This window comes from Nymphaea colorata, chromosome 10 (genome assembly GCF_008831285.2).
Source record: "Nymphaea colorata isolate Beijing-Zhang1983 chromosome 10, ASM883128v2, whole genome shotgun sequence".
NCBI lineage: Eukaryota > Viridiplantae > Streptophyta > Magnoliopsida > Nymphaeales > Nymphaeaceae > Nymphaea > Nymphaea colorata.
The window spans coordinates 22,881,241-22,909,152 of NC_045147.1; the positions used below are offsets into that span (position 1 = coordinate 22,881,241).

At 36.8% G+C, this 27,912-nt stretch overlaps 1 protein-coding gene across 2 annotated transcripts; it reads left to right on the forward strand.

Annotated features, from left to right (window-relative positions):
* The first annotated feature begins 1,903 nt into the window (after positions 1–1,903).
* Positions 1,904–27,810, forward strand: LOC116262059 (protein SUPPRESSOR OF QUENCHING 1, chloroplastic). 2 transcript variants are annotated; one of them, XM_031641080.2, is made up of 29 exons: positions 1,904–2,030; positions 3,042–4,856; positions 6,476–6,576; positions 6,686–6,742; positions 6,830–6,924; positions 7,953–8,052; positions 8,749–8,807; positions 10,557–10,675; positions 10,949–11,063; positions 11,554–11,641; positions 12,097–12,175; positions 13,127–13,184; positions 13,265–13,334; positions 14,148–14,258; positions 15,822–15,917; positions 16,857–16,979; positions 18,218–18,415; positions 18,536–18,637; positions 18,843–18,907; positions 19,943–20,036; positions 20,241–20,398; positions 22,436–22,485; positions 22,563–22,684; positions 22,872–22,979; positions 23,302–23,394; positions 24,699–24,735; positions 25,651–25,898; positions 26,280–26,429; positions 27,507–27,810. In XM_031641080.2, exons 2-29 carry the CDS (start codon positions 4,490–4,492, stop codon positions 27,666–27,668), a joined length of 3,225 nt encoding a protein of 1,074 aa, XP_031496940.1. In that variant the 5' UTR covers positions 1,904–2,030; positions 3,042–4,489; the 3' UTR covers positions 27,669–27,810. The 2 variants fall into 2 exon arrangements, with proteins under 2 accessions (XP_031496940.1, XP_031496939.1); XM_031641079.2 differs by lacking the exon at positions 1,904–2,030 and adding an exon at positions 2,530–2,670.
* Positions 27,811–27,912: the final 102 nt, after the last annotated feature.

The window sequence follows — 27,912 nt, forward strand, 5'->3', positions numbered from 1 at the left end:
GTGGAAATAAATAAACTATTCAAATGGTTGGGTTGTCAAGATAATTCTTGCGGTGGATTGACAACAGAATCACAGAATGTTTTCCCTGGTGCGTTCTCTAATGGTGAATTTTGCTAAACATCATCGACGGACTTATTAATAATTATCAATTCACTAAAAAAATGTGTAAAGAGGGGGAGGGAGAGAGAGAGAGAGAGAGGTGTAAACCAGAATAGCCAGGTGTCTCCTATATAAAAGTGTTTCTCTAGTTAGCCTTTAAACACAATGAGTTTGTATTTGTCTAAAAATCGGCAGGATTAATGGTTTGAACATTAAAGATATAACACCTCAACTCTATAAGAAAGTACTTAAAAATAGTTCAGTATCAATTATTTTCAGAAATCTTTAAGACATACATGTAAAGGGTGGATATTGTGGTGAAAAATTCATTACAAACATCCTTCCAACGTCAAGTTGGAGCTGATCATCCATGAACAATTCATTAAGGGAACGTTTGCTTGCTCGGAAATGTCCTGTAGAGCTGGACATAAATTTCAAAAGCTCGAATGTATCTGTTAATCCCTCATAAAATATTATAACAATAACCCACAGCTTTCTCAAAATTTCAAAGCCAGTGCTTTGATTTCAACAGCTTCAATTTTGATGTAATCGACACCTTTGGAATTATGGAAACCCATTCCCATTTTTTGTATTTTCAGGATCAAAATTTTGGAATGCTCATTGTAGAATTCTGATTTTACATAGAAAACGTTACCTAAGAGGCTTTTTGGCAGTAGTAACACATTGTTATTTTCTCATGAATCTACCCAAAAGAATAAGACATATTTATGATATACTGAAACAAATGTGATATGAATTTGGTCCAATTGTTTGGATAAATTGATGGACAAAAACAATATGTTACTATCGCCACATAACGTCTAAGGAAAGATTGAGATCAAATAGTTGGCAGGGTGGCAGTTTATGTCAATTGCATAAGAGACTTATTTGGTTGTGTTTGAATGACTTACACCATTAAAAAATGGTTGTGCTGTGAACACCACATTTTATAAAAACGAAGTTTTATAACCAGCTCTTGAGATATGGTTCTGTGGTTAGGGAAGAAATCAAAGCAACATTTTTATCTAAAACCACATGAAGAGCCAAGTTATTTCGTAGTCGGACTCGAGATAACTGAAGCCTTATCTGGTGGCCCAGCCTGATTTCCCTATTATCTTCAATTAACCTAGAATTATCCCTCTCATTATCTGTCTATAAACTACGTAAGCTTTTAATAATTGAAGGTGCTGGCATTAGATTTTGTTTCCAAGTTGCATGTCAGCGATTTTTCTATTTCTAATGCAAGCAAATATGTATATGGGCATTTGAATGATTTGGTTTTATATATAGATTTCATACTCTTTGCATTTGAATATAGGTCTCCAAATATTCTTCTTTTTGTTTCGGATTTCAATGCACCAACCGCCTGATTTGACTTGGATTTAAATAAGTTATTTTCTTATTCACCAAGTTAAATATTAAATCTAACGCAAGAATAATTGGAAATTAAATGTTAACTATGGGAATATGTCTTCCTTCAAAATTTTAGTGGAAACGAAATTTCGTTTATTGGATCCGAGTTTTAATCAATTCAAATTGAATACAGCATATATTGGATAGGCCGTTTGGCCCATGTCCCGTATCCCGTATCATCTTTTGTTCCGAGCTGGAGGCACACTTTGTTCGGACCTATAGATTAAAAGCTTGGATGAGCGGACAAGTTAAATAAGGGTAGCGTCATTTTGCGACATTCGTAAGGGGTAATTTCGTCAAACTATTACGACCTCCAAGAAGCTATAAAAGGAAGGGAAATTTCCCACCCATCTTAAAAAACTCGGCCATTCCGAAGGCCTCTCGAATGCGAAGGTGGAGCGACGGCCGGTAAGGAGTTCGTGTCTGGCCAAGTCCGATCTCACTGGAAGAAAAATTCGGCGTTTGTCTGATTCCGACGGAAAAGCTTCCGGAAGAAGTGCGACTTTAGCTTTCCCTGCGTACGTTGTTGTTTATTCGATTGCTCGTTATCTTAAGAAAAACATCCGATCTTCGTATTCTTGAAATATGTTTTTAGATCGTGACTTTCGCTTAGATCTTCGTGTTCTAAAGAAGCTTAACCCGTCAAGTGTTGATTCCGAACTCTGAATTCATCATCTGGCTGATCTACGTGAAACTCTACTCCGTTGATCGGAGGAAAATCAGTCGAAGCGTACCTTCTGTTTCGGTGCTTCTTGCAGAAAGCTCGCCAGAAAATATATCTGCTAGTTGCTTATTATCTTTCTTGATTCTCGTAGTTTGACCGTTATCCTCCGAAACGATCGGACCTCTGACTTGGACAAAACAATGAATGTCCGTCAATGTACTAGGGCCAATCTTTTTGGTCTCTCCTTTATTGCGCCATTGATATGATGATTCATATATCAAGAAAATCAGTCAGTTGTTTGGATGGATGCACGATTACGAACTCTAGTCAGGATCCTGAAGTTCAAGAAGAGAGGCTTGCTTTTGTGGTTCGAGGCGATGAATGAATGAGGCGAACATTTATATCCTTTTTCTGGTTCTTTAGTCGTCAATTGCACATAGTCTGCTGCATGGTCAACTCAATCGGGCAAGGAGTTAATTCAAGAACGAGTCAGTGTGAGTATTGTCGCAAACTTAACCATCTCTCCATTTTCAATCGAAATCAATAAGCTTGGTCTTCGTTCAAGCGTTATTGTTTCCAATACGCGCGCGCACACTCTCTCTCCAGTCGTTCCCCGTCGGTGATCAGGGCATTCGTGAGAAAATGTCCTCGTTGTTGATCTGTTGTTTTTGCTATTTTGTACATGTAAATGCTAAGTTTTACGTCCTTATTTGTTATTTCGTCATCGAAAGAGGAGAAGGATATCGAAAAGATTAGTCGACCAAATTGGTCTACATCACGATGCTTGCACTTCGCATCTTAGCGCGAATCTTTTGTTGCATTCAAACAGCCTTTTCTCATGTATTTATCCTTTTATCCTTTACAGGTGTACCTGAATTCGTTGTTATTTTCTTGAAGGCACCAAGTAGGCGTACACGCCCAAGCGTGCTGCCGCAGTGCCCAAACACAGGAAGCATAACAACAGCTTGACTATGGTTTTCGTCCTTCATCGTTTGTAAGTTCTTTCCGTCCTTCCTCCTACTTGGAAGCCAAGAAAGGTAAAAAGTCGGGGAAGATATGAACGGCTTGGGAAGCAGATGGCTATCAATATCTTCCTGATAAGTGGTAACTGGCTGTCTGAAACTCGGTGGTCCACGGAAGGAAGACGACGGACAATGTTGCAACGATATCATTTCCAGAGAGTAATGCAAGGTGGCAGCCGTATCCTCTACGGGCAAGCCGGCAAGCAGATGCCTCGCCGGAAAGTACATAATTCAATACCAGACAGAGGAGCGCTCTCGATTTACGACTTCTATCGCGAAGTCCGCTTCGAGTTAGTGGAGCTGTACACCATCCAAAAGCTCGCCAACAGCCTCTCCCACGTCGTCCCTCTCTGGATTCGCTTCTTTTCGCACGACTGCCGTCCTCCACAGAATAATCAGCCTTTTTCTGTTCGGTTCTTGTGTCTAGGGGAGAGAAAATGGTTGTTCCTCAGAAGTAATAACTCAGAAAGTTTTCCTGGTGTCTTGGCTCGCTTGCGGGAGTGCGAAACATACTGGAGTCGAGAAAAAGGGTTTCCGGATGAGGCATCGGCTATCAAGTACTCTGTAGGAAGGTTGGGAACTTTGGCGCCATCGAGGCCGGCTGGAGGAGTTCTTCCCCCACTCTCCCTCTCATGTTCCGATGGCGTGATTGTTCTCGTCCACCCCTCCCTGCTCCAGATGCCTTCTTCCTCATGAAGCTCGGATGGAGACTGCTGAGTGGAATCAATGTTTACGGCTGGCTCCAGCCTCCAGTATCAGGGACTTGGTCGCTGGCTACTCGATCAAACCTGGACCTGTTACTCTAGGGTGCTCCCCGAGCCATGGCCAAGCTGTGCGGATGTCGTCCTGCTCAGGGCGTGGCTGACAAGAATATGTTCCTTTAGCTTGTTGCCCTTATAAACATTTTTATTGGCGTGAGCTGGGGATCGTGAGACGAAGACCATTTTAACGGTACTGCATTCAGGTTCAGTGGGGTCCATTACACGAATCGAGGGCAATCCGGAGCACAAGCACCTATGTCTGAAGTTGTATGGATAATGTTCATTTTTGATTGGTTGAAAGGAGAGGACGTGGCAGAAAGGTAACCAGTTTATAGCCGACTCTTTGAATACCTAACGGTGGGGATCCGCTGTCACAATGGTAGAGCGGGAATCACCAAATTTATTCTTTTTGAAGCTTTAGCATTCAAATAATAAATCTTTTCTTCTGGTCGTTATTTCTGGTTATTTGCTTTTGCCCTTTTGTACTGGCCTTGCAAGCGGTCGTCGGTGCCGGAAATTGTTACAGAAAAATGGAGTTACGGTTGGTTCCTGCAACTTCTGGCTCCTTCCTCAAGGGTAGTCTGCAGGCCTTTCCTATCAGGAGTTCTCACCATCTGGGCCGATCTTGCTGTCTCTTGTTCCACAAGAGACCCCTAACGCTTCTTCAACTCCGTCTCGTTCCCCGTGGCCTTAGCACTACGATTTCGTGCCTGAGGGAAGAACGGGACGACGTTATTTCGACAGTTGAACGGTCGGATAAAGTTTCAGCGGTTTTATTCGACATGGATGGCGTCCTATGCAACAGTGAAGAGCCCTCGAGGCAGGCCGCCGTGGACTTGTTTGCGGAGATGGGAGTGGAAGTGACCACCGAAGATTTCGTGCCCTTCATGGGAACCGGTAACCAATTTGCAAACTTAGCCTAAGAAGCTTCGTTAACATTTAAATATAAAACTTACGTGCAATTGGAAATTATTTCTTGCGGATGATCTGGTTGTGAATTATTATTTTTGTTCTTTTGGCACGGGCTGCCAAAATGGTACAGCTATTGCTAGCATCACGTGCTTTCATGGATCAGAGATAGGTTAACGCAATTGGTATGCCATAAATCCATGCGATGGCAGCAGCCGGTAGTTTATATTTTCTTTCATTACGTGCTAACTAGTATAAATTTGCAGAACTTTGATCGTGCTAAATTTCGTGTGAGGAGCCACTATATACTCCTAAAGACTGCCGTCTCCTATATCATGTTTTGCGTTTATGAGATCATCGGTAGTTTTTTATTTTCAATTTTTGCTGAGAGCACAAAGCGAGATAAGCACAGGGTAGCCATGTTTGTTTCTTTAAGTTTCTAAGTTCATAGGAATCAGATAGCAAAGGTAGAACAGTGATTTCATCACTTGGGTGTAAGGCGTGGTTATTTTTGCTGGTCTCATGTCCACAATTATGAAATCGACTTCCATTTTTACCCTGGTAGGCCTACACAATTGGAAAGAACTTTTGGTATAGGGGGAGGTTTGGCTGCTTGGTCATGCTTTGGCACCATTTGTCACATATCTAATCTTCTTTTTTCTTCTTCTATTCCTAAATGGTCACATGGTTATTTATTTTCCAAATCTTGTTTGGAAGGTTCCCAAGGTGATTTGGCATGACCAGTTAATCACATGTGGACTGGATCTTGGTGATGTTTGTGGAATAGGCATCTCTACTGTCCTGCAGTTTTCCTCACTCTTGCAGATGATTTATTGACAATTTGTTGCATAATCGCAGTAGCGACAATTTAAGTCATTGATTTTCTGGGCTATTTGGTTTGTGAGTTGGACCATTGACATTTACTACGGAGATCAGCATGATGAAGAAGATTTCTTTTTCATAAGATGTTCTAATATTTGTACTTTTACAATTTTAAATTATGACAACAACTTGTACAAATACAATGTTTAAGCATATCTGTGGTTTCATGATTTATTGGAATTATCAAGCCCTTTTAGATGCCAATGTTAGAAGAACTTATCCCAATTGGCATGAGAACGAAGCTGAAACAAATATTAGATTTTTCTCTAGTATTTGCTATTTTTGTTTCCTTTAAGATAGTCATTGAAAACACATTCTTCTATTGTTTTATGCAAATTAGTGATTAGTAATGGCAAATGGCAATAATGCTGGTTTCAAACGATGACAATCTAGGAACATTGATGTGAATAGAACTACATGCAAATATTTGGGCCCTGGTGCAAAAATCACATTATAACAGAGCCTTGCTTCCATCGACAAAAGGAAGAAATAATATATAGTTCCATAAATTTGTTAACGGATGTATGAGAAACTAATGTTTACCAGTAATGAAAAGTGAAAACTAAGTTTATATTGTAAAAACTACTGTGGGCCTCATGAACCAAATGCAATATTTGGTTGGTACTTTATTCTCATGCCATAACTACTTTCATGTATTTGAAATTGCCTACTTATCATCTTGGTCCTCTTCAAGATTTGGGGAAATGATCAATTATGTAAACCAGGTGAGGCAAACTTCTTGGGTGGTGTGGCTTCTTCCAAAGGGATGAAGAACTTCGATCCTCAGGCTGCAAAAAGCCGCTTCTTTGAGATATACCTTGACAAGGTAAATGATGTCGGTCTGTGAGCAACACTTGTGAAATATATAGTGGCATCCCTAAACAACTCATTGGTGTAGTTACCTTAAAATTTAGAGGTTATTTCTTATTTTGCAGTATGCAAAGCCCAACTCTGGCATTGGATTCCCTGGTGCCCCTGAACTCATCATGCAGGTACTTTTATCTGATTTTGGTTCCCCATTAGTGTTATTGTTCCACTAATTTCACTTTTCCTTCTGATACTAATTTGGCCCTTGCCAGTGTAAAAGAAATGGCCTTAAAGTTGCTGTTGCATCTAGTGCTGATCGCATCAAGGTTGATGCAAATTTAGCTGCTGCAGGCTTATCACCATCTATGTAAGATTTGCATTTCATGCATGCAGACTGGATTCAGTGATTTCATTCATCTTCTGATTCCCTGATATGTCAATTTCTTTGTTTGCTTGTTTCTTTGTTATTTTTTCTCTCGAAGAAACTGTTTTGCAATTTATTGAAGTTGAAAAAGGTTGATGTTGATGCTGACAGCTCAAATCCAAAAGTGAAATTCTGGAAAATGTTCTCCTTGTAGTGAGATAGGTGATGATGAAAATTGAACTTGCCTATCTTTTAACCTGTATAATTCTTGATCAAGTATTCTGTCACTCAGGATCACTTAAGTCTTCAAGGAACTGGATGCAATTAAAGTGTCACTATGTAGTTCAGGGAGTGGACTTGTTTGACATGAAAACTTTGTAGACCATGCTTGGAATTTGGGTTAATAATCATTCTTGGCTTAAACTATTTAGATGATTCAGGCTGTGCCCAGTCTTGGTTTTCTCATTATTTTTGGTGGTCAATACAAGCTTCTTTTTTCCTTATAGCTTCTCATTCAACTTGATATGTTAGGATTAGCAACTGACAATAAGGTCTTCCAGTTTACTCTGACACTCCTCTTCTATTATTCTAAGTTTCAGAATTTTAAGGTTTTCAGTTTTCATTACTCCACAGAAACTTAATTTACGTTCTACTTCCAAGATTGATTTTAGTATTTAGCTTATTGTGGCTGAATATAAGCAAGCATCCTCCTCAAGAGATCAGCTAAACAGCTTACCGCACAAAGACTTAAATTTCAACTCGGTAATGGAACAGAAATAAGAAAATTCTCATTCAACTAGGGAATCACAATTGAATTGGTCCTTTCTTACACACATTTCCTTGATGAGGGAGTAAATGAGCATTACAAGCCACTGAAAAGTGACATCTTCAACAGATGGTGGTTACCAGTTCCAAAAAGTCTGAGAGTTTAGCAGCTGTAAAATTGCTTGGGCTTTCTATGATGCATTATGGTTCCTGTTCAGCGACATTTGCTTGTTTTTTTCATTGACTTCTTCTTCATTATGTGTCAGATTTGATGCTATTGTGTCAGCAGATGCATTTAAGAATTTAAAACCTGCGCCAGACATATTTTTAGCTGCATCAAGACTTCTGGAGGTTCCTCCTGAGGAGGTATGGTATCAGATTTTTCATTTACAATGCAAAAGGTTGTTATTGAACTTATATTTCAGTTTTGCTTGATCATTAAGTGGAGAACTTATTGTTCGTAATTGCGATAAAATTTTTTATTTTGAAGTTATTGGAAGTAATTTTAATAGCAAAGCATTTTGTAACAAATACGAACATGAATGAACAGTTTATTTTCATTAGCTTTCAGGATATTTCACATGTGACCTGATTCAGGTTCACGATCTGACGATCAATTTGGACAGACTTGGTCATCAAGTAACAGCACTCAGGGCCTCAATTTTGCAATACATAGATGTTGAAAAATTATAGTGAATCCGAAACTGTGTGATAAATATGTATGACATCTGACTGCAGAAGTGGAACCTACACAACTATGCAGGTAGTTTAAATTCTTAGAGATCTCGCTTGCAGATAATATAAAAGAGGAAGCTAAGTCAAAATTTCAGGACAGTTTGCTTGAATGATAAGTGAAGGTTGACTTTGATTGAATTGAAAAACATTGTGGATGACTAGCCTTAAGAAGTATATTCCCCAAGCACTGCCTTTGTTTCTATTTGAAACAGAAAAGGATGGCGAACATTATTGAGAAGCATTGTTTAGCATTATAAATGTATCTTTGCTTTTACTGTTGAGTGAGATTCTACTGTACAATTTCTGATCTTTAAGGCCATTCATCAGTGCATTGTTATTGAAGATGCACTTGCTGGAGTTCAAGCTGCAAAAGCTGCAAACATGAGGCAAGTACTGCATATCCTTAACCTTTTAAATTTACTTTGACTTTTATTGGAGACCTTGCTGCACATGAAATATGGTTTTATTTGCTGACTGTTGGTCAATTTTCTTGAGCCTTGATCTTCCTTTTTAACACTCCAAATACGCAGAAGGAATTGCCAATATTCCTATATTGTAGATTTTGTAAAATCTTCAAAGGTTTGTATACTCGTGTGCAATACCACCACTTGTCCTGGGCTCTACCATTTTCAAGATGTTAATTGAAGCCAGGTAGGTGGCTGGATTGGGACCCATAATACTGAGCATTGAGCACACAAGTTGGTTTCGGGTCAGTTCCTTACCATTGGTACTGAAACGAAGTTCAACACCCTGGACTTGAGATCAACACGTTCCTTAAATATGGTGGACTGTAATACCCCAAATGTGTGCAAGGACTTGAACATAGCTCTACATGAAAGATTTTTAGAAATATTAAGCGGCTTATATACCCATGTGCCATATTATAAATGGTCCTGGTTTGTAGCTTTTTGAAGGTGTAAACTGTAGTTGGCTATTGGATGTTAATCACAGTTGCTTATTTATTTCTATAAGACATTCATTTTCAAGGACTTGCATGAATGTCTCACAGTATTCAAACCCAATTTTTTAGTTTGTCACTTGAAATTTAAATCTGGTTGTTCACATTTCTATATACTATGTCTTTCTATGTGTATCTTCCAGTGTTCAGTGTATACAAAATGTCTGGCACATAGCGTGTTGTCACGTGTATGCTACATAGAACATATATAAATATATCATTAGCTGAAAAAGAGTATTTGGGGCAGGAACCATGTATATATGTAAAACTTTGATACTGGCTACTATAATATGTTTGTAATACACTTACAAAGATGCCAAGTTGCATACTTCATTATCTTTTAGCCACAAAGATTTTTTAGGGAAGCTCATCTTGCAAATTCTGAGACATGAATATCTGCAAACTAGAGAGAATACTAGGAATGCTATTTCTTGACAGATTTTTCACAGGCATCTTTATTGTGTTTCAAAACCTAGGAACTATATTGTTGAAACATTGAAATCTAATGAAGAGCCATGATCTTGTTGGTAAATTTATGGACCACCATCTTTTAGCCCTTGTGGAGAGCTTATCACATGTTGGAAATTAGCAATCAAACTGTGAAATTGAGAATGTAAGTCACATGTATGGTAGTTAAGAAAAATAATTTGTATATGTGTGCACACGTTTGTGACATTAAACAGTAAGCACGGCACCCATGCCAGACTGCATTGCACCTGCATCCAAGCCGAGTTGGGTGTAGAAGCCTATTTGGCAAGCACCTGGGATATAGATTAATATCCAGAAAAAATTCACATGGAAAAAACAGTTTTGCTTGTTCCACTGTTAAACTAAGTAGATAAATGAAATCCACTAAGTAATATCTTGGTCTGATGTTTGATTAGGTAATATTTGCATCTCACAAACTTTATTCTTTATGCATGCAGACCCTTTCCTCCTTTTCCTTGGTCTTGCATATTAATTATTTTTTGTGCATAACACTGGCATATGATTGAACAGAAAATGCACAGTATTCTGATTCCTTTCCTGCTGAGCGATGCATTGAGATCGATTTTCTCTATAAACATTTTTACTGTTTACTTCTTATTCCTTTCACGTTGTAGTTGTAAGGTCTGGTTCCATGCTGCTATCTATTCCCTTCATGTGGCAGTGATAACTAACTTGACCTAGATTGCAGATGCATTGCATTGTCAACCACACTGCCGAAGGATATTTTGGGGGAGGCTGGACCATTGCTTATTAGAGAAGAGATAGGAAAAGTTCTACTGGAAGACATTCTTGGCAATAGTTTATCGGGTTAAGTATGTTAGCCTGAGGAAGTAATGAGTAGATGTTTCTGTATGTTGTTGTTAAGCCACAGTTTCCAGCAAGTGTCTTAATTGTTCTGATTCTATTGAAGAAACAGTGTAAACACTTTATATTCATAATGGAAATCTCTCATTGAAAGTTTGATTTGTCATGATTGGTCATTCAAGGTTTCTCCCATATGCACCTTGCTAAAAATTACACACATGAAGGGTGAGTACCTATGTGATTGGCTCAAGTTCTGATAAAGTAACCTTGTTGCAGACAAGAAGAATTGGAATTCATTAGGTGCTAGTCCCATGATAGACAATCATGTGGGAAAAGTCAATGGCTCAATCGAGGATGATGCTGTTGATGCGGAAATCCTTTCAAATGGGGTGTAAGTTTCTTGGATCTCATATATATATATATATATATATATATATATATTTCAACTGGGGACTTGAGTCACAGGATGCTTCTGTTAAACAAGTGTTTTTTCTTTTGTATAATAATAATGCTGATCACCATGCTTCTTACCATGTAAAATTCCGAGTATGTCTTGCTGCATTCATTTTTCCTCACCGAGCAATTATATGATACTTCCATGCTTGTTCATTACTTTATATATGCTTTCCTGGAGCTGAAGAATGTCATGTATGAGCTGTTCTTTATGGGTTCTGAATTAACTTTTGTCTGACAAGGCCATCCGAATTGTTTCATGCACATGAATTCTATTATAGCATGAATATTCCATCTTATTGACATTCCTCTCTCTCTCTCTCTCTTATTATGTTTCATTTCACATCTTTGATTGCCTCAAGCACTTGTATTCTCACCATGATATCAAGAGTTCTTTCCTTGAGTTTCAAAGGATGATGTGGTGACAGGTTTCAGGGTTCTAGAAGACAAATTTTGAGATATGGAAGCTTGGCTGTTGCTGTGTCTTGTCTTTTATTTGCTGTGTCACGTTGGAAGGTATTGTTCTATTTATGATTAGTAATTTGGGCATCTAAACCAAATGGTCTGAGTTATGTTTAGTCACGGTTGGTGTCTTCAGGTCAGCAGCAGCAGAGTCGCTCTGTTAGTAGTATGTCTGCTAGGTTGTGGATCGGGTGGATGGTTAGTCATAATAACCCACCCCGTATTACTTGAAACTGAGTATATATAGTCTTAAGGGAATTAACCTTAATCATCAATGAAATACCTGTTTTTTAAGGTGGAAGCAGGCCTTTCACAGCGTGGAGTGTGTGAGTTAATCTCTCTTGTTAGCCACAGGCTAACAGTAATATACTGATCTTTGCAAGATCAGATCATATGACTAACATGTGCATGTTAGGCTCTAATAATGTTTCTCTGTTTAGATCCATACTTTTGTTTTGTACAATTTTTTTCATACTTGAGATGCAGGACAACTGATGGTTTCTGTGCAGGCAATGCAGTATGCATCTCCTAAAAGTATTTTGAATTTGTTATTTGGTTCCAGCGATCCCTTCCTGACACAAAGTGATGGTATGCCCTGTTTCTTATGGACTTGGTCTCATACAAGGAAGAATAAAAGTTCTGATTTTTGTCATAGATAGATGAAATATCAGATATTCTTTGTTAATTTCTCTCTTGTTAGTTACATGGTTTCAAATGCTTAATGATGGGCTAATTGCACTTTGAGAAGATATAATATGTTTTGTAGATAATTTAGGAAAAATATCCAGTAAAAACTTGGAAAAGTTGCTTAAGATACAAATACCAATTCACATATATACTAAATACACTGGACAACGAGATGAAATACTATACATAAATAAATATGTTGAAGCCTCAAAGGGTATTTATTGGCTTCGTTCATGTAAGAAGTTGGGGAATGGTTGCAACTTGCGAGAGTCTAAGGCAATCAAAATCTATCTGGTGGTGAAAAAAAGTAGGATATAATTTAAGCTATCTGGATTTCCAGCCATCAGCTGATACCTTTTAAAGAATGTCTTTTGGTCCAGCTATTGGATCCATAAATAATTGTGCTGGATCTCTCTACCTAGTTTTGTTGTAAGGTGTAAGTTTTCTGTATTTGAGAGACCCTTACCCAGGTTGATTGTTTGTATCCATTCATTCGTTGCAGTTAATGACATCAGAAGAAATTGGATCACCACGATATAACCTCTTGTGGCTGTATATTATTAACTTGGAAGTTATAATTGATTCAAGTTTGACTATCTTGAAATCTAAAATTATGTGAATATGTTAGTAACTTAGTATAACTTTGGCCGACTTTTATTTGGAAAAAACTACTACAGGATCTGAATCTGATTACTACTTGAAACCTACTTTTTACCAAATCTAGATCCATAATGACAACCCTTGATGAAAAAGGAGAAAAAGTTTTATACAGCCCTTCCAAATTTTGTGGATTTTAATTCGTTTTTTAGCTGCTTCTGTTACTCATCCTCTAACTGTTGCATCTCTTGACAGGTGAGTCTGAGCCTAGGACAAAACAACTTATCAAATATATATCTGATTTAGAAGTCAGGTAGTTGTCAAATTTCATTTTGTTATGAAGCTGTTTTTGAGCAAATTGTGTCTTAACATTGGTGTTTACCATCCCCACAGAGGTAACAGTGTGCCGGAGTTCCCCTCTAAGCTCGATTGGCTGAATTCCCCTCCACTTAAATTTTCGAAGGTATTTTTTTTCTTTATTAATAACAAGGGTTTGCTTTGTACAAATCATTCATGGATATTCTTCTGTATTTTCTCTTTTCTTTGCATCTGATTAAACAGTTACTACTCTGGAACTTGCACTCAGGGATGACAGGAAACTGGCTGAATGTGCTTAATGAAAGGCCTTGAGTTATTTTCTGCAAACATATTCTGTGTCTGTGTGCATGCACATGCATGTGTCTGTTTGGTTGTCTGCATACATACTTACACATATTATAATGCTTGTGTACATCAGTACATGCACACTGTCACTATGTCTAATTGATGATTATTATGGCCTAGAGGGTACCCCGAGTAAATGTTGATTGGAGTTGTGCAAAATTGGCTCTAAATTTTTGTATTTTTGCTGGAGACACACAAAATTTTATTATCAACAATCCTGCTTGCTGAACGTTAAGTTATAAGGGTACTTCAGTATGGTCCCCCCGCAAAGGGGGTACTTGGACATACTTGGGTACTTTGTGGATCAAAATTAATCTAAAATACTTTTACTTGATTTAACTTGTTTTTAACTTAGATTTTGACAGTTATTGGCAATTGACATGTACTGTTTTTATTTATATTACATGTTTATTTAAATGTTGCATTCATTTTGAATTTTTTGTGGTATTTGCACAAATGCATATGTGTACCCTTCCATATCCCTGTATCCACATTTTCTACCCATACCCAAACCCATGTAACTTAGGTGAACTTTTATCCTTCTAAGAAGTTGACATTGCTTTAAGCACCATGATGCAGAAATATTGCTCAATATAATGCCTTATGTTTGCAGGACCTACAGGGGAAGGTAGTTTTGCTGGATTTTTGGACGTATTGCTGCATAAATTGTATGCATATCTTACCTGATTTGGACTTTCTGGAGAAGAAATACAAGGACAAACCGGTAGTTGCAATCTCATCTCATATTGTTTGTTCTTTGCTTTTTCTTTTAGTAATTTATCATATACAGTAGTTGCTAGATGCCTTTAGTAGCCAAAGTAGCAATTAAGTTCATGGTCCTTGCTTTCTTAAGCTTTTACATGCTTGAGTGCTAACTGCTAATTGTTTCTATGAGGGATGAGGACAGTATTTGTGGGTGAACTAGGCGAGCTTTGTCTCCTAGGGATACTTGTCCTGAGCAACCATGACAGCTGGCTTGGCTATGCTCTCACTCAATTGGTGTTTCTTCTTCATCATCATTGTCATCATCATCTGTCTTTCATATGTCGGTTGTTACATTACTTTATTGTAGTTTCTGCTGGATTTATTGACATATCGACTAGGATTATCGATTTTAAATTGTGTAATAGACCGAGTTGAAAGGGGAGACAAATAGACTCGAAAGAGAACTCAATTGATGAATAAATTAAAGGGAAAATAAGTAAAGTCACAAAGTATCAAAGTAGGCAAAACTAAATATGCAGAGCAATAGTTTGACGCCCACAAAGTAAACAAGAAAAACTAAATACCAATTTTGACAAAAATAACAGATTCTACATAAGAGAACATCCTAAAGCATATGAATCTTATATTTTGATTCATTATCAAAATACTTTCTGTATGTCTGAAGAAAATCTGAAGCATATCCGGATACAAAAGGTTCCAACAGAACGTGCTAATAAAATCCAATAATGCGTCACCAGTGCTGTACACCAATCATGCATATTGTTTAGATTGTAGGTTGCAATAATTTTACCTTTTACTGCTTTTAGGTAAGGCTAGTGCCAAATGGTGGCCAGGATCTTTAAAATTTGATTTTTTTTTTTTTTTTTTTGAGAAAACCTTCATACTGTTAAATTTTGTTGAAAAACCATTAGCCCCCTCCTTGTAAAAGGTGCAAAAAAGTACAAATGTGCCCCCCTGAACTTTTTCGGGGCTCTCCCACTGCATTGTAGGATATAATATGGAATTTTATGTAAATGCAGACATGTAACAACAAAAGTTGTAACATGCACTGGTTGATATCTGTTGCCTTGTCTGTTAGAGAAATTCACAGAGGGATGATTAGGATAAAAGGCAATTGCAGCACAAAAATTCATGTTGAAAAACATACAGGCACATGCATATAGGAAATTCTGTAATTGCGCTTATTGAAGAGAAATTTTGCAAAAGGTAATTTATGCCCAGAAACTGATTCACAAAATCAAATCTCTATTTTTTTATTTACTGCATTTTATGCATGGGTAAGGCAGAAAAATTTATGCTCTTTACCTTTTCCATCATTGCACAAGTACACATCGTGGCCTGACGTTGTACTCACCTTTCGTACATAATGAGCATGGCTTTTTGAATTCTCTGTGCAGCACAAATTGCATTTCTTTTGTATCTTTATGCATGTTCTTCAGAACAATCAAACTCTCCCTAAATGAATTTTCATTTTAAGCATAATTTTTTCATTAATATTTTAGATGTTCAGTTTCATACAGTGCTACATCACTTCGTAAAATTTATAAGTTGTCTTTTGCAGTTTGTCGTTATTGGAGTTCATTCTGCAAAATTTGATAATGAGAAGGACCTTGAAGCCATCCGAAATGCAGTGCTTCGTTATGAGATCATGCATCCAGTAAGTCTGAAGATCAATTCTTATTTTTCATTATTAATTATTCACTCACGCATGTTTCTTGTTCTGCAAAGGACAGGTATTAGGTAAAACTTCCTTTTTCTAGTAAGTCTACATTTTCCGTAAGCTGTGGGTTCATGTCACATAATGATGACATAAATACCTCAAAGATTCACATAAGATCGAACTTTAGATCCTTCAGTACATCTATGAGTTACTGAGATCAGCATGTGTTGCTATTTGCTAAGTGAGCGCTGCTCTTTGATGAATTTTCTGCAAAATAAGAAAATGTAAATCGGTGCAAAGAATAGTAGGATAGAAAAGACAACCTCAGTTTTTGATGGTCACATCAAGGGTTCCTTCATGTGCTGCATTTCCCAAGCCCAAACACATAGAGAGCATTTGGATGACACCCTTATTTAACCCAGTTTATGAGAATAAACTTGGTTTATTTGTTTGAGATACACACCTAAAGCATGGTCTTTTATGAATAGCTTGAGGGAGTTAGGTTTTTTACTCTCTTTTACAAAACCAGGTTTTGTAAAAACTGAGGTTCCTTAAAGGCTTAAACCCAGTTTTGATGGCACGAAAACAATCCAAAAACCTGGTTTCATTCTAAAGCCTAATTTTTGGGGTGTCATCCAAACACCCTCCTAGACTCTTTACTTTGCAAAAGGAGTTCCAATCTGTCTTTTCATTTGCAAAACAAGCTCTAGTGGCCAAATTCCTTAATTATAATACAATGCTTCTTAAGTGCTAATTTCATAGATGCAAGTGCAACATATCTCACCATGAACGAAGGCAACTACTTGAAAAATTACCCAGATGGTTTTGTTCCTATAGTTTAATTTTTGCTTCTATCAAAAAATGGCTATGACATTCTATTCATAGTAGTGGACTTATTCCTTTTTGTGCTTAATCACATCAACACTACTTTTTTAGGTAGTAAATGATGGTGATATGTATTTATGGAGAGAATTAGGAATAAGTTCCTGGCCAACATTTGTTTTGGTTGGGCCTAGTGGCAAGATTTTGGCACAGATTTCTGGTGAAGGTCATCGAAAGGTATGAAAATTTTATTTTGGTCATGTTTTATTATTTATTTATAAAAGATGTCTACTTTATCTGGTAACGTTTTTTGGTTGGAATTAGCCATATTGATTTTGTCCTTAAATATTATGAATCAGAATGTCATGAGTTCCAGTTTCCAAATAAATTGTATGATGACTTGTGAAAGCATATTGTACACACATTCATAATTTCTAAAATATTGCAACGTAAGTTAGTGGATTTATTTGAACTTGTGCAGATAGGTACGTGATTGTCATGTTTTGAGAATTTCAAAATTTTGCTATTCACTTGAAAAGAGTCATCCAAACTATAAACCTTATCCAACTTGAGGCTACTTTAAGGAGATGTTGTCACATAGATGTGTTGGAAATATCAAGATCTTGAAGAATCCTTCAAGGACCACATCTAATATTCAAGTATAGATACAAGTCTATATTTCTCAAGAAGATCCTTACAGATATTTGTGCTCTAAGGCACAATGAACAAGTCAAAACAACAACAACCAATTCGTAATAATGGCACTAAGGCCCATACAGTGCATCACAGCACTGTACCATACAACAATCAGCTCAAACAGGCATCAAAGCCCAACAAGGAATCATATGGCTGAAGATAAACTTTATTAAATAAAGAACAAGGGCTGTAAGACAGCCTCCTTTAAGAATATGTTACAAGGGGTTTAAATAATACAGTGTAGAGCTGTTGGAGGACTCAATGGCTAGAATTGTAGCCGTTGGGGACTCCAACAACTTTTACGAAGGAGTAGAGAAATAAAAGAAATACAAAAGTAAAAACTACAAAAAGTCCTATATACAGAATTATCATATTAAATATAGGCACATATATAAACCTGAAAGATATATGTGTACTTACATAAATGAATAGTTTTCTTGTGAATAACTTAATGCAAAAAGCTTAGTTACCAAACTGCGAAGGTTTCTCCTAAAGCGAACAGGTTTTATGTTTATCCAATTGGAAGAAAACGATTTTGATTATGTTTCCAATTAAATTTCAAAAAGGAATGCATAACAGGAAGCAAAATGGGGTATCCTTGTGAGATGGTTTATGAACTTCATGTTGAAATATCTTTACAGTCAATGATGTGGTTTTCCTAGCTATATCATATCCACACATGACTAGTCTCTGCATCCTTTTTCACTGAATGTTTTCATGCTAATGCTTCTAATATGCATCAAGATAGTACTTTATGCATTTAATTGGTTGCCTTTCAGGATCTTAATAGTTTGGTGGAGGCAGCCCTTTTATTTTATGGTGAAAAGAAGGCATTAGATGAACGCCCAATTCCATTGGCATTAGAAAGGGAGCGTAGTCCACAATTGCTTTTATCACCACTAAAATTTCCTGGAAAATTGGCAGTGGACGTCTTGAATAATAGACTTTTCATTTCAGACAGTAACCATAATCGTGTGGTATGTAGTTTTTCTTTTCGATGCTTGATCTAATGATATCTATTTCAACAATGATGTGCATAGATTGCCTTTTTCCAGTCACATGCAATAATCATTTGTTATCAACTTTGTGGTGGCTAGGTAGTGACAGATTTAAATGGGAATTTTGTTCTTCAAGTTGGGATAGGAGTTGAAGGCCTGAGTGATGGGACGTTTGTTAGTGCCACCTTCAATCGCCCTCAAGTAATTGATGATTAATACATGAAGATTCATTTACTTGTCTGTCATATTTCAACAATAGTATGACACTTTTGTTCTTGATATTTGGAAAGCCTGATTTCTTAATTTTTGTGTGTCTATATTTCGTGTCAGTGGTTTCTTACTTCAAGCTTTGCATGTATACTCTTTTGCCTAAACATTTGTCTTTTAAGTGTTGCTCTATTTGCAGGGGCTAGCTTATAACCCAAAGAAAAATTTGTTGTATGTTGCAGATACTGAAAATCATGCTTTAAGGTACTTCCTTATTTTCCACTTCTGTTCATCTATCATCAGTTGAAAATAGAGATATTTAATTTTCTTTGGGGCAAATAGAGCTTAGTTTCTAATGTTGTAGAGCCTTAAGATTGAATGCTATTGCCACCGTAGTCTACTAACTAGACATATTTCCACTATGGATAATTGAAAGATTCTACTTTCCCTTGTCCTCAAATGGTCAGAATGCTGATGATGGGTTGTTGAGAAACCACTCCATCTTATTGGCTAACTTGACATACACTGATTTTCCTTCTTCTGTGGCCAGAACTCAGAAGCACTGTCAATAATTTTAGTTCCTTGTATACTCATTTTGATGAACATGAAAACCTGGTAGCTACGGATATCCTTCCTTTAAGTAATCAGAAGGAACTTCATCATGAATTCGAAAATATTTTGCATATCATATTATCGTAAACATGGCATGCATGTGTGCAGATTGAAGTTTTTGTTTATTTAAAAAATGCACTGCTTTGTCTAACTATTCATGCTTGGTCTGGGAAATGATTCTTTATTGTTGAAAGGGAATCTGCTTCTCTCACCACATTACTTGAGATTTTTTAAATTACCTTTTTTTTTTTCATGGATGTGCCATAACTTCCCTGCACACTCTATCTTGACATATCCGATATACTTGTTCACAAGTTCAATAAATGTTGACTTGTATTCCCATAAGTGTCTTGCTTTCATATATCCATCCCTAATTAACCTTTCATTTCAATGTTGCTAATTTTTGTTACCATTTCATGTTGCCATATGGCTCTTCAAATCAGTTGGATTGTGATTACGCTCTGTTCTTATATATCTCGATATACTTCTTCACAGGTTGATTAAATGTTGACTTTTATCCTGTAATAGTCTTGTTTTTATGTATCCGTACCTAATTAACCTTTTGTTTCCATGTTGCTAATTTGTGATACCATTTCATGTTTCCATTTAGCTCTTCAAATCGGTTAGATTTTTTAAAGTCTATGGTAGGTCTCGTCTCCTTTGCTTATCAGGTTATTTTTTCTTTAGGGAAATTGATTTTGTTAACGAGACAGTAAGGACACTTGCTGGAAATGGTACCAAAGGTTCTGATTACAAGGGTGGTGGAAGGGGAAGCAATCAGGCAAGACTGTGGAGCTTGAAGTTCTTTTTTGTCTTGTGATTTGCATCATGACCTTGCAGTGGTGCTTATCAAAATCAAAGGAGCTCTGAATCCAATATATTCATTGTCCATTCATGCCATGGTCATTAATTTGATTGATCTTTGTGAGGGTCGTTTTTATATATTATTAGCTGAAATTGATTTCAAAAACCTTCCTTTAAGCAGGTGCTTAACTCCCCCTGGGATGTTTGTTTTGAGCCAAGCACTGAACTGCTTTACATAGCTATGGCTGGGCAGCATCAAATTTGGGTGCATGATACACGAGATGGTGTTACTAAATCTTTTAGTGGTGATGGTTTTGAGCGAAATCTGAATGGTTCCAGGTTGGTAACTCTGCATAATTTCAAGATGCTTTTATTGAGTTGCATTATTATGTAGAGTGCCTTTAAATAAAGTTATCATGGATATGACAAATTTTTGTGCCCAAAATTTGTTTGCATAGTCCTTTTCAGTTTATGACGTGATCATATTGGTCGGCAAAACTTATATGATATGCCTATGATACACATTTTTCATGTGTATTGTATGTCTGACGTGGTGTAATTTTCAAACAAGGGGCATAGCACCCCTTTTGATCAATTTCTTTTTTACAACCACTTCTTCCCTTCTATTTCTAATACTTCTACGAGCTCTGGGAGGGAGAGTTTTTGCTGATTTTGAAGAGAAATTTCCAAATAAGTTATCGATTTGAGGGAGAAATAGCCGGTTTTAAGGGAAATTTGTTTGTGGAAAACTCATTCATGCCTGGAAAAAAGAAGGCTTTTGTGTTTCTTTTTTTAGAAGTATACAATCTCTTAATTTCAAGCTTTATGTACACTTCTGTTGTTTTCTAAAGTTTACCCTTAAGTTTCTATTTATTTTATGCAGATATTAGTTTTATTTTATTAATATGTTGTTAACATATTATGGCTTATGAATGATGAATCATGAATGTTCATTACATATGTGATGACTTTTTATATAAAATGAAAATTTTCATGATTTTTCATGATTTTATTTATTTTTTTTCTGTTTTTTATTATTTTATTATAAATTAAAAAATCATTTTATGATACATGCACAATACATTACGATACACCGAATAGGTCGGTTTGACTGATACACGTTACAATATGTCTTTTACAATGTTGGTTCTTTTATTTTAAATTCAAACATGGTGAAAGAACGAAGTTTTCAGATCTTAGGCGTGGGTTGTGTTGTCTGAACCAGGATCAAATGCCAAACAGCCCTTATTTATGGTAACAACTTCTTTTCTTTACTAGCTGATAAGCCTAGCTGTCACTGGAGCCACTCTGTCGACAACAAACCCATTAATCAAAGGGTCATTTTCGTGCTGGGTATCAACATAGGAAGTAGGGAAAGACACTAGCTCTATAGCTCTAGTAGAAGAATCTTTCAAGTGGATTGCTGCATAAATGGTTGGGTTTTTTACTCTTTGTTTGTGTATCTACCCAGAAGTACCCCTTTTCTCATATTTTTCATTTGTTTCACAGTTTGTAACCTTTATATGTGCATGTGTGCAATTTTGTGTATATACCCAGCCGGACCCCTTTGACCAAAAATCCCACATTTTCGGTCGTGCTGTACCTCTGTACTTGCCCCAATATGAAATGGCATTACAAACACGTTTAGCATCTTAAGTAACCAAAGGGAATGCAACTTGAGTTGTCAAAGGAATTTAAAGCTCATGAAAATAACATGTTGCTTTAAACCTTGTCAAGATCTATGCATTTGCACTTTGATCAAGCTACCGTCGTTTAAGAAGATACTACTCAGAACAAAGGCATCATAAGGGCACAAAGGCACTTTAAAATAAATTAGAACTTTCATTAATGTGAGCCAAAAAAATTAATCAAAATGTATATAGCAGAACAGGCTGGCTGAGCATGCTAGTGTGGTCATGTCCTTGAAATAATTAATAGTTAATATACACAATGCAGTAGGATAACACCTGCAATTTCGGCTGCAAAAAGGAAGTTTATTTGATTGATTGAATCATGTGGAGAGTAAATCGAAACGTTTGCTAGTCTATGTGATATTCAAAGGGTAGTTTTCTAAGGTAATATTTTTATTTTCTATTAATTTAACTCATCTGAAATTTTGTCTTCAAACATGTCTGTTGAAGCACAAAATATGATTCAGTCTACTTCATACCACAATGTTTGTATCAGCTCTCTCATTTCTGTATTCTATTTCTTTGTATTTGCCTGTTCTAATCTCTTGTTATATTCCTTGCTTATGTTTGGTAGTTTGTTCTTCCAATTTAGTTTGGTTAATGTCTGAATACATCTCTCTCTCTCTCACTCACTCACTCACTCTCTTGTTCGTGCAACTCGCTCTCTTGCTCGCTCGCTAAATAGTCCACTGAGCACGTCATTTTCCCAGCCTTCTGGACTAACATTGTCTCGCGGTAACCTTTTAGTCTTCATTTTCCTGTTGTCCTGAGTCAAAGCAGTGTCCTATGTGACAAAGTGAGCTTTTGAGTAGACTTGCAGGAAATATATATTGCTGATAGTGAAAGCAGTTCCATCAGAGCGTTAGAGTTGAGAACTGGAGGGTCAAAGCTGCTTGCTGGTGGTGATCCATTTTTTCCTGAAAACCTCTTTAAGGTAGCTCACGTTTAGTTTAAGCTTGTTTTACTTGATCCACTTTTTGCATCATGTTAGTTGATGGATGATAACAACAAAATATTTATGATGCACCACTACTCTTTGCATGCATTTCAGTTATCATCCATTATCCAACACAGCATTTCTTCTTGATGGAGTATAAATTTTCATCTTTTCTACTTTCTAGTTTGGAGACCAAGATGGTATAGGTTCGGAAGCACTTCTCCAGCATCCCCTAGGCATTTCCTGTGGACAGGATGGTCTAATTTATATTGCAGATTCTTACAATCACAAGGTATAGGATTATATCTTGAAATAATGGTGAATGATTTTTTTTTAATATTCGTGTTTGATCATCTAATTTAGTTGAAAGGAATGCAATGCTTTTCTTAATTTGTTCAAGCAATTTATTGAAGGCATTTAGAAGTAAAAAAAAAAAAAAAGTTATGAAGCAAATGAACATATGGCAACACTTTTATTGGTCATTTTACATCTAAAAGGCTCTTGCCTGATCCCATTATTTGGTCTTGCATTAATTTATTGGTGCATATTGAAGTTGATGTTAGTTTTTCTATTTAAGTCACTATTAGTATATTTTTTTTTGTTATATTTGGCAGATAAAAAGGTTGGACCCTTTCAAGAGACAAGTTGTCACACTGGTAGGGACAGGTAATGCAGGCTTCAAGGATGGACCTGGCCGTTCTGCACAGGTTAGGAGCTGCTTTTTACGTGTTCAAATCTATTATATATTTGAATGCGTCAATAAAACAGACATTTACTTAAAAGTAACATAAAAGTAACATAAAAGTTATCTGCTTGAGAAATAGTACGAACATATTGTGTGGAACCTTCAATGGAAGTTGTATATTAGACAAAAGTTTTTTCTTTCAGGATGACATTGCTCACAGTTATAGTACTGCTCTGCATGTTATCAGTTATCACACAGATTTTGAATTTTCTCAGCTATTAGTTTAGATTGTCCTTTTGATCATTGTACTTCATAATAATTTTGAACAATATTATGAGGGTACTCAGAATACCAAGAGATGTTGTGTCCTTGTCAATATTTATTTTTAGGTACTTCACAGTTTGTCATATGGATAAACAATATGAGATGTGATGTCTGTCCATGTTTGTAAGTTTAATAAAGTCTTTACAAATCTTATCTTTCAGTATATTTCTCAATTCACATTAAAATATGCGTGGAACATGGACACTCAGCAGCAACCTATCATTTTTGAAAATCCAACTGTACATTCTTACCTAGGACTTGTGTCATAATCTCATTCTATTGATTCAATGTGGCTTCCCGTTTAGAGTCTAGACAGAATTCTCCTATTCATGCTTGATAAATGAAGCTTATGTACACAGAAATTATAATGCTGATGATTAATTTGCTTCATATTTTGCAAAACATATTTGTCCAATTGACATGGTATTCCTTAGATATGGTTTTACTGATATAGATGGGCATGGAATATGGAGCTGTTACGTAGAGCAACTGTTCAACTGCTTTTCGAAAATGGAAACTGACCCTTGATTTTGAAGAGAGCTTGCTTGGCAAGGAACATCTCAGGTCTGACTATGTGGTATTGACCTAATTGTGCACCGTTATTACTAACAAATAGACATAATTGGCATCAATTTTCAAAATTAAAGGGAAAAAGAACACATTCCACTAGTCACAGTTAGTTTTACAGCGGGTAGGTGCGAGCGATGGAACCTGGATCCTGCTGGATTGAGAAAAAATAATCTGTGTTCAGAACTTTTAAGAAGAGCCCCATGTCCCCTCCTTGCTCCCCACCCCCAAATAAAAACATCCATGCATAAATATGCACACACTTTTCAGAGAACATGAATGGTCCTCCCTAGAAGAATTATCTGGTTCCTCACTGGTATCTGCACTAAATTTGAGCACATATTAGAAGCATTTTAGCGAATGTAACAATTGGATATCTATGCCACCTTTATTTGTTCTGCTTAATTGTCTGAACAATGTGAATTTGTTTTGCAGCTTTCAGAGCCATCCGGGATTGTTGAAGTGGGAACAGGTGCTTATGCTAATTTAATCGTTATAGACTCTAGATTTAGGTTGAGTTGAGAGCTTGAGGCTTTAGCTATTCTACATAAAAAACTACCTTTAGAGAATCAGCAGTTTTCTCAACCGTGAAGCTAATGATGTTTATTGTGTTGTTTTAAAGTTTCGATTTCCATATGTTTTGTCTTCATTACCTAAAAGGAAAAATTGGAAAAAAGAAAAAAATAGAATAGTTTATATGAACCTTAGCCCTGAAAGAGATAAATGTTCGCAATCAATTATTCCAGTTAAAATATGAGCAGACATGTATTTTGTATGATTCGTGTTAATGTTAAATTTGATGTTTGAATGAATTCTGTGAAAACTTGCAGTTTCTTTTCCAAAATGATCCATGATCATCCATCTCCTGGAGGCAACCATGCTAGCAAGACTAGTTTTGCAACTTCCACATATTGTACCATAATTAGAAGAAAAGATAATAAAGTCTGTTTACACTTTCACCTTGAAATAGATGAGGTTCACATTCGTCCCAGGTGACTGCTCATTTTACAATACTTTAAATCATCCTTGTCAGGTGCATGTTTAATAGTTTTACATTTCCTTTCTAGGTATCATATATTTTTACCTTGAAAGAGGCATGAACTAACTACTTGTCACAGGATTATCACGTATAGAGACCCAGTTGCATGGGATTCATAATGAAAATTCAATTTAAATGGTCTAGCGATTAACTTAGAATGTATTATGACGATGTTATTTTCCTGAGCTGAACTTGTTTGCCTATCTCTATATTTCCAGGTTTTGTTTTACTATAGGCATTTTTCCTTTTTGTGTGCTTGCATGGAGGATCTAATTGTAGAAAGCAACTACCCACTCCAAAAATTCTTATTATTCTAAATTTTAACCAGAGATTTATGAATTTTTGCAGGGAAGTTTCTTGTTGCGGATACAAATAACAGTCTCATCAGATGTCTTGATTTGAATGGAAAAGAACCCATTCTTCAGACGTTAGAGCTGAAGGGTGTCCAGCCACCGTCATCCAAACCGACATCGTTGAAGCGCTTAAGGAGACGGTCATCAGTTGACACACGTACAATTGCAGTGCAAAGCATCTCTTCCAAGGAAGGCAACCTTAAATTGAAGATATCAGTCCCACAAGGTTATCATTTCTCGAAGGTTTGATACCGAAAGGACTTCTCCTATGGATTGATTATATTTTTTTCCTGTCCGTTTTTGACCTATATTCACGGATCATGCAAAGAAGAGATAATTCTAAAAATTTCTGAGACATAAAAGCAGTTTGCTGTCTAAAATTTTGCATTACATGTTTGTAAGTCTTAACCCTGTGGACCAGTACATATAGGAGCTCCTGAGAACTTTTCTAAGCAGGGCATTATAGAAAAATCTGAACATAGACATTACGCGCCATGTTTATTTTATATTTTTGGTCCAGAATAGGTTGGCCCATAGACACGGCATTCCATTTTATTTTTGCCAAGCATGATAACTTGACTATTGCTTTCATGTATAAGTTGGTCTCGTTCTTGCTGATTGAAGGAAGCACGCAGTAAGTTTGAAGTGGATGTGGAGCCTGAAGATGCCTTAGTGGTAGAACCGCTGGAAGGATTTCTCAGCCAAGAAGGATATGCGTCACTATCCTTCAAGAGAGCGTTGGTTTCACCAGCTAAAGCAAGGGTAATCTGCAAGGTGTGTTTTTCTAGGGAAATTTCTGGTAGCAATACCAAACATGCACTTTTGCCCTACTTCCATCGTAAGCACTTCGTATAGTTAGTATTTTCAATTTTCACACGATTACATGACTTTGACATCTATGAACTGATCTTTGCTTTCGGATCACCCCTTAGAAGGCCTAGCAGCATACAGGTGGGATACAGTAGCTTGTTAGCGAAATCAATCAAATGGAATAAATTTGCTGTTGTTGGGAATCTCTTGCGACGTTAAAAGCTTGTGGGCAGAAGTTCCTTTTCCTTGGGAAAATCTTGGAATGGCTTGAGACATACACACACGAACACACAGACATTTCACACACACACACACAGTCACACACACACATACATATATATACATATATATGTTCTTGAGGATCTACCAACCCTAGGGTGGGGGAGTATCGTTGTGTAGACGGGAAAAACGGAGAGAAAAATTAAGCCAGAGAGAAAAGAGGGGGTGAAAAAACCGGGGCTGGTTAAACTTGTTCTTCATACACACATACCGTATGTTGAACTTATTCTTTAGGCACACACTATACATGCATATGAATGCATGTATGTTGGCTGGGGCAAGTCAGGATCTAGTTTTCTACCAAAGTCGCATGACCTTGAACTCCCATTAGGGTTGCCACCGACACATTTTGCTGGTCTTTTTGTCAAGAATATGTGAAATAATATGCCCTTACTGACGGTGCACGGGAAAGTGGTGTTCCCCGCTCCGACAGTGTGCCTGAAACCTTATGCCATGATACCAAATGTTTTGGCTTTCAAAATTCAGTTTGTAACCCATGGCTTTGAAAAAAGTACTTTTTGATGACTTACTGCATTTCATTACGTGAGAAGTGAAATATCTTCTTGCATCTGGAGATCTTGGCTCCGGACACTCACCGTGTATTTTCTCTTTGTTCATCTCCTCTGATTGAGGACTATGTGGTTGAGTATCTATTTCTTTTTCCTGACAAGTGTTCAAGGGCTCATTGAATTAAACAAGTTTCTGATTGATTAAAGCTATTATTGTACCATGGTGATGAATCAGACACTTATAAGCTTGCAGGTTTACTTCTGCAAAGAGGATGAGGTTTGCTTATACCAGTCAGTTACCTTTGAAGTACCCTTTGAAAGCGTGACAGAGGGCCCTAATGCAGAAGCAACGCTGTCCACGACTGTAAAGCCAAGGTCCTCATCAGGTAGCCTGCAACCAGCATTCGCAAGTTGATTCAATTCCACATTTATTATAGTCTTATTTGTGACATTTTTCTCTGAAACTTAAAACATAATATAATGAAACTCGAAACCTACCTCACGGAAGAACTGTATATAACATAAGGGGATCAAAAGGTCCAAGTTGCTTATTTGTATATAGCATGTGTCATGCAAATTTCGCTTACGGTACTTTTGGTAGTCGTAGTTGGAGAGAGAAAGGGGGGGGGGGGGGGGGGGGGAGAGAGAGAGAGAGAGAG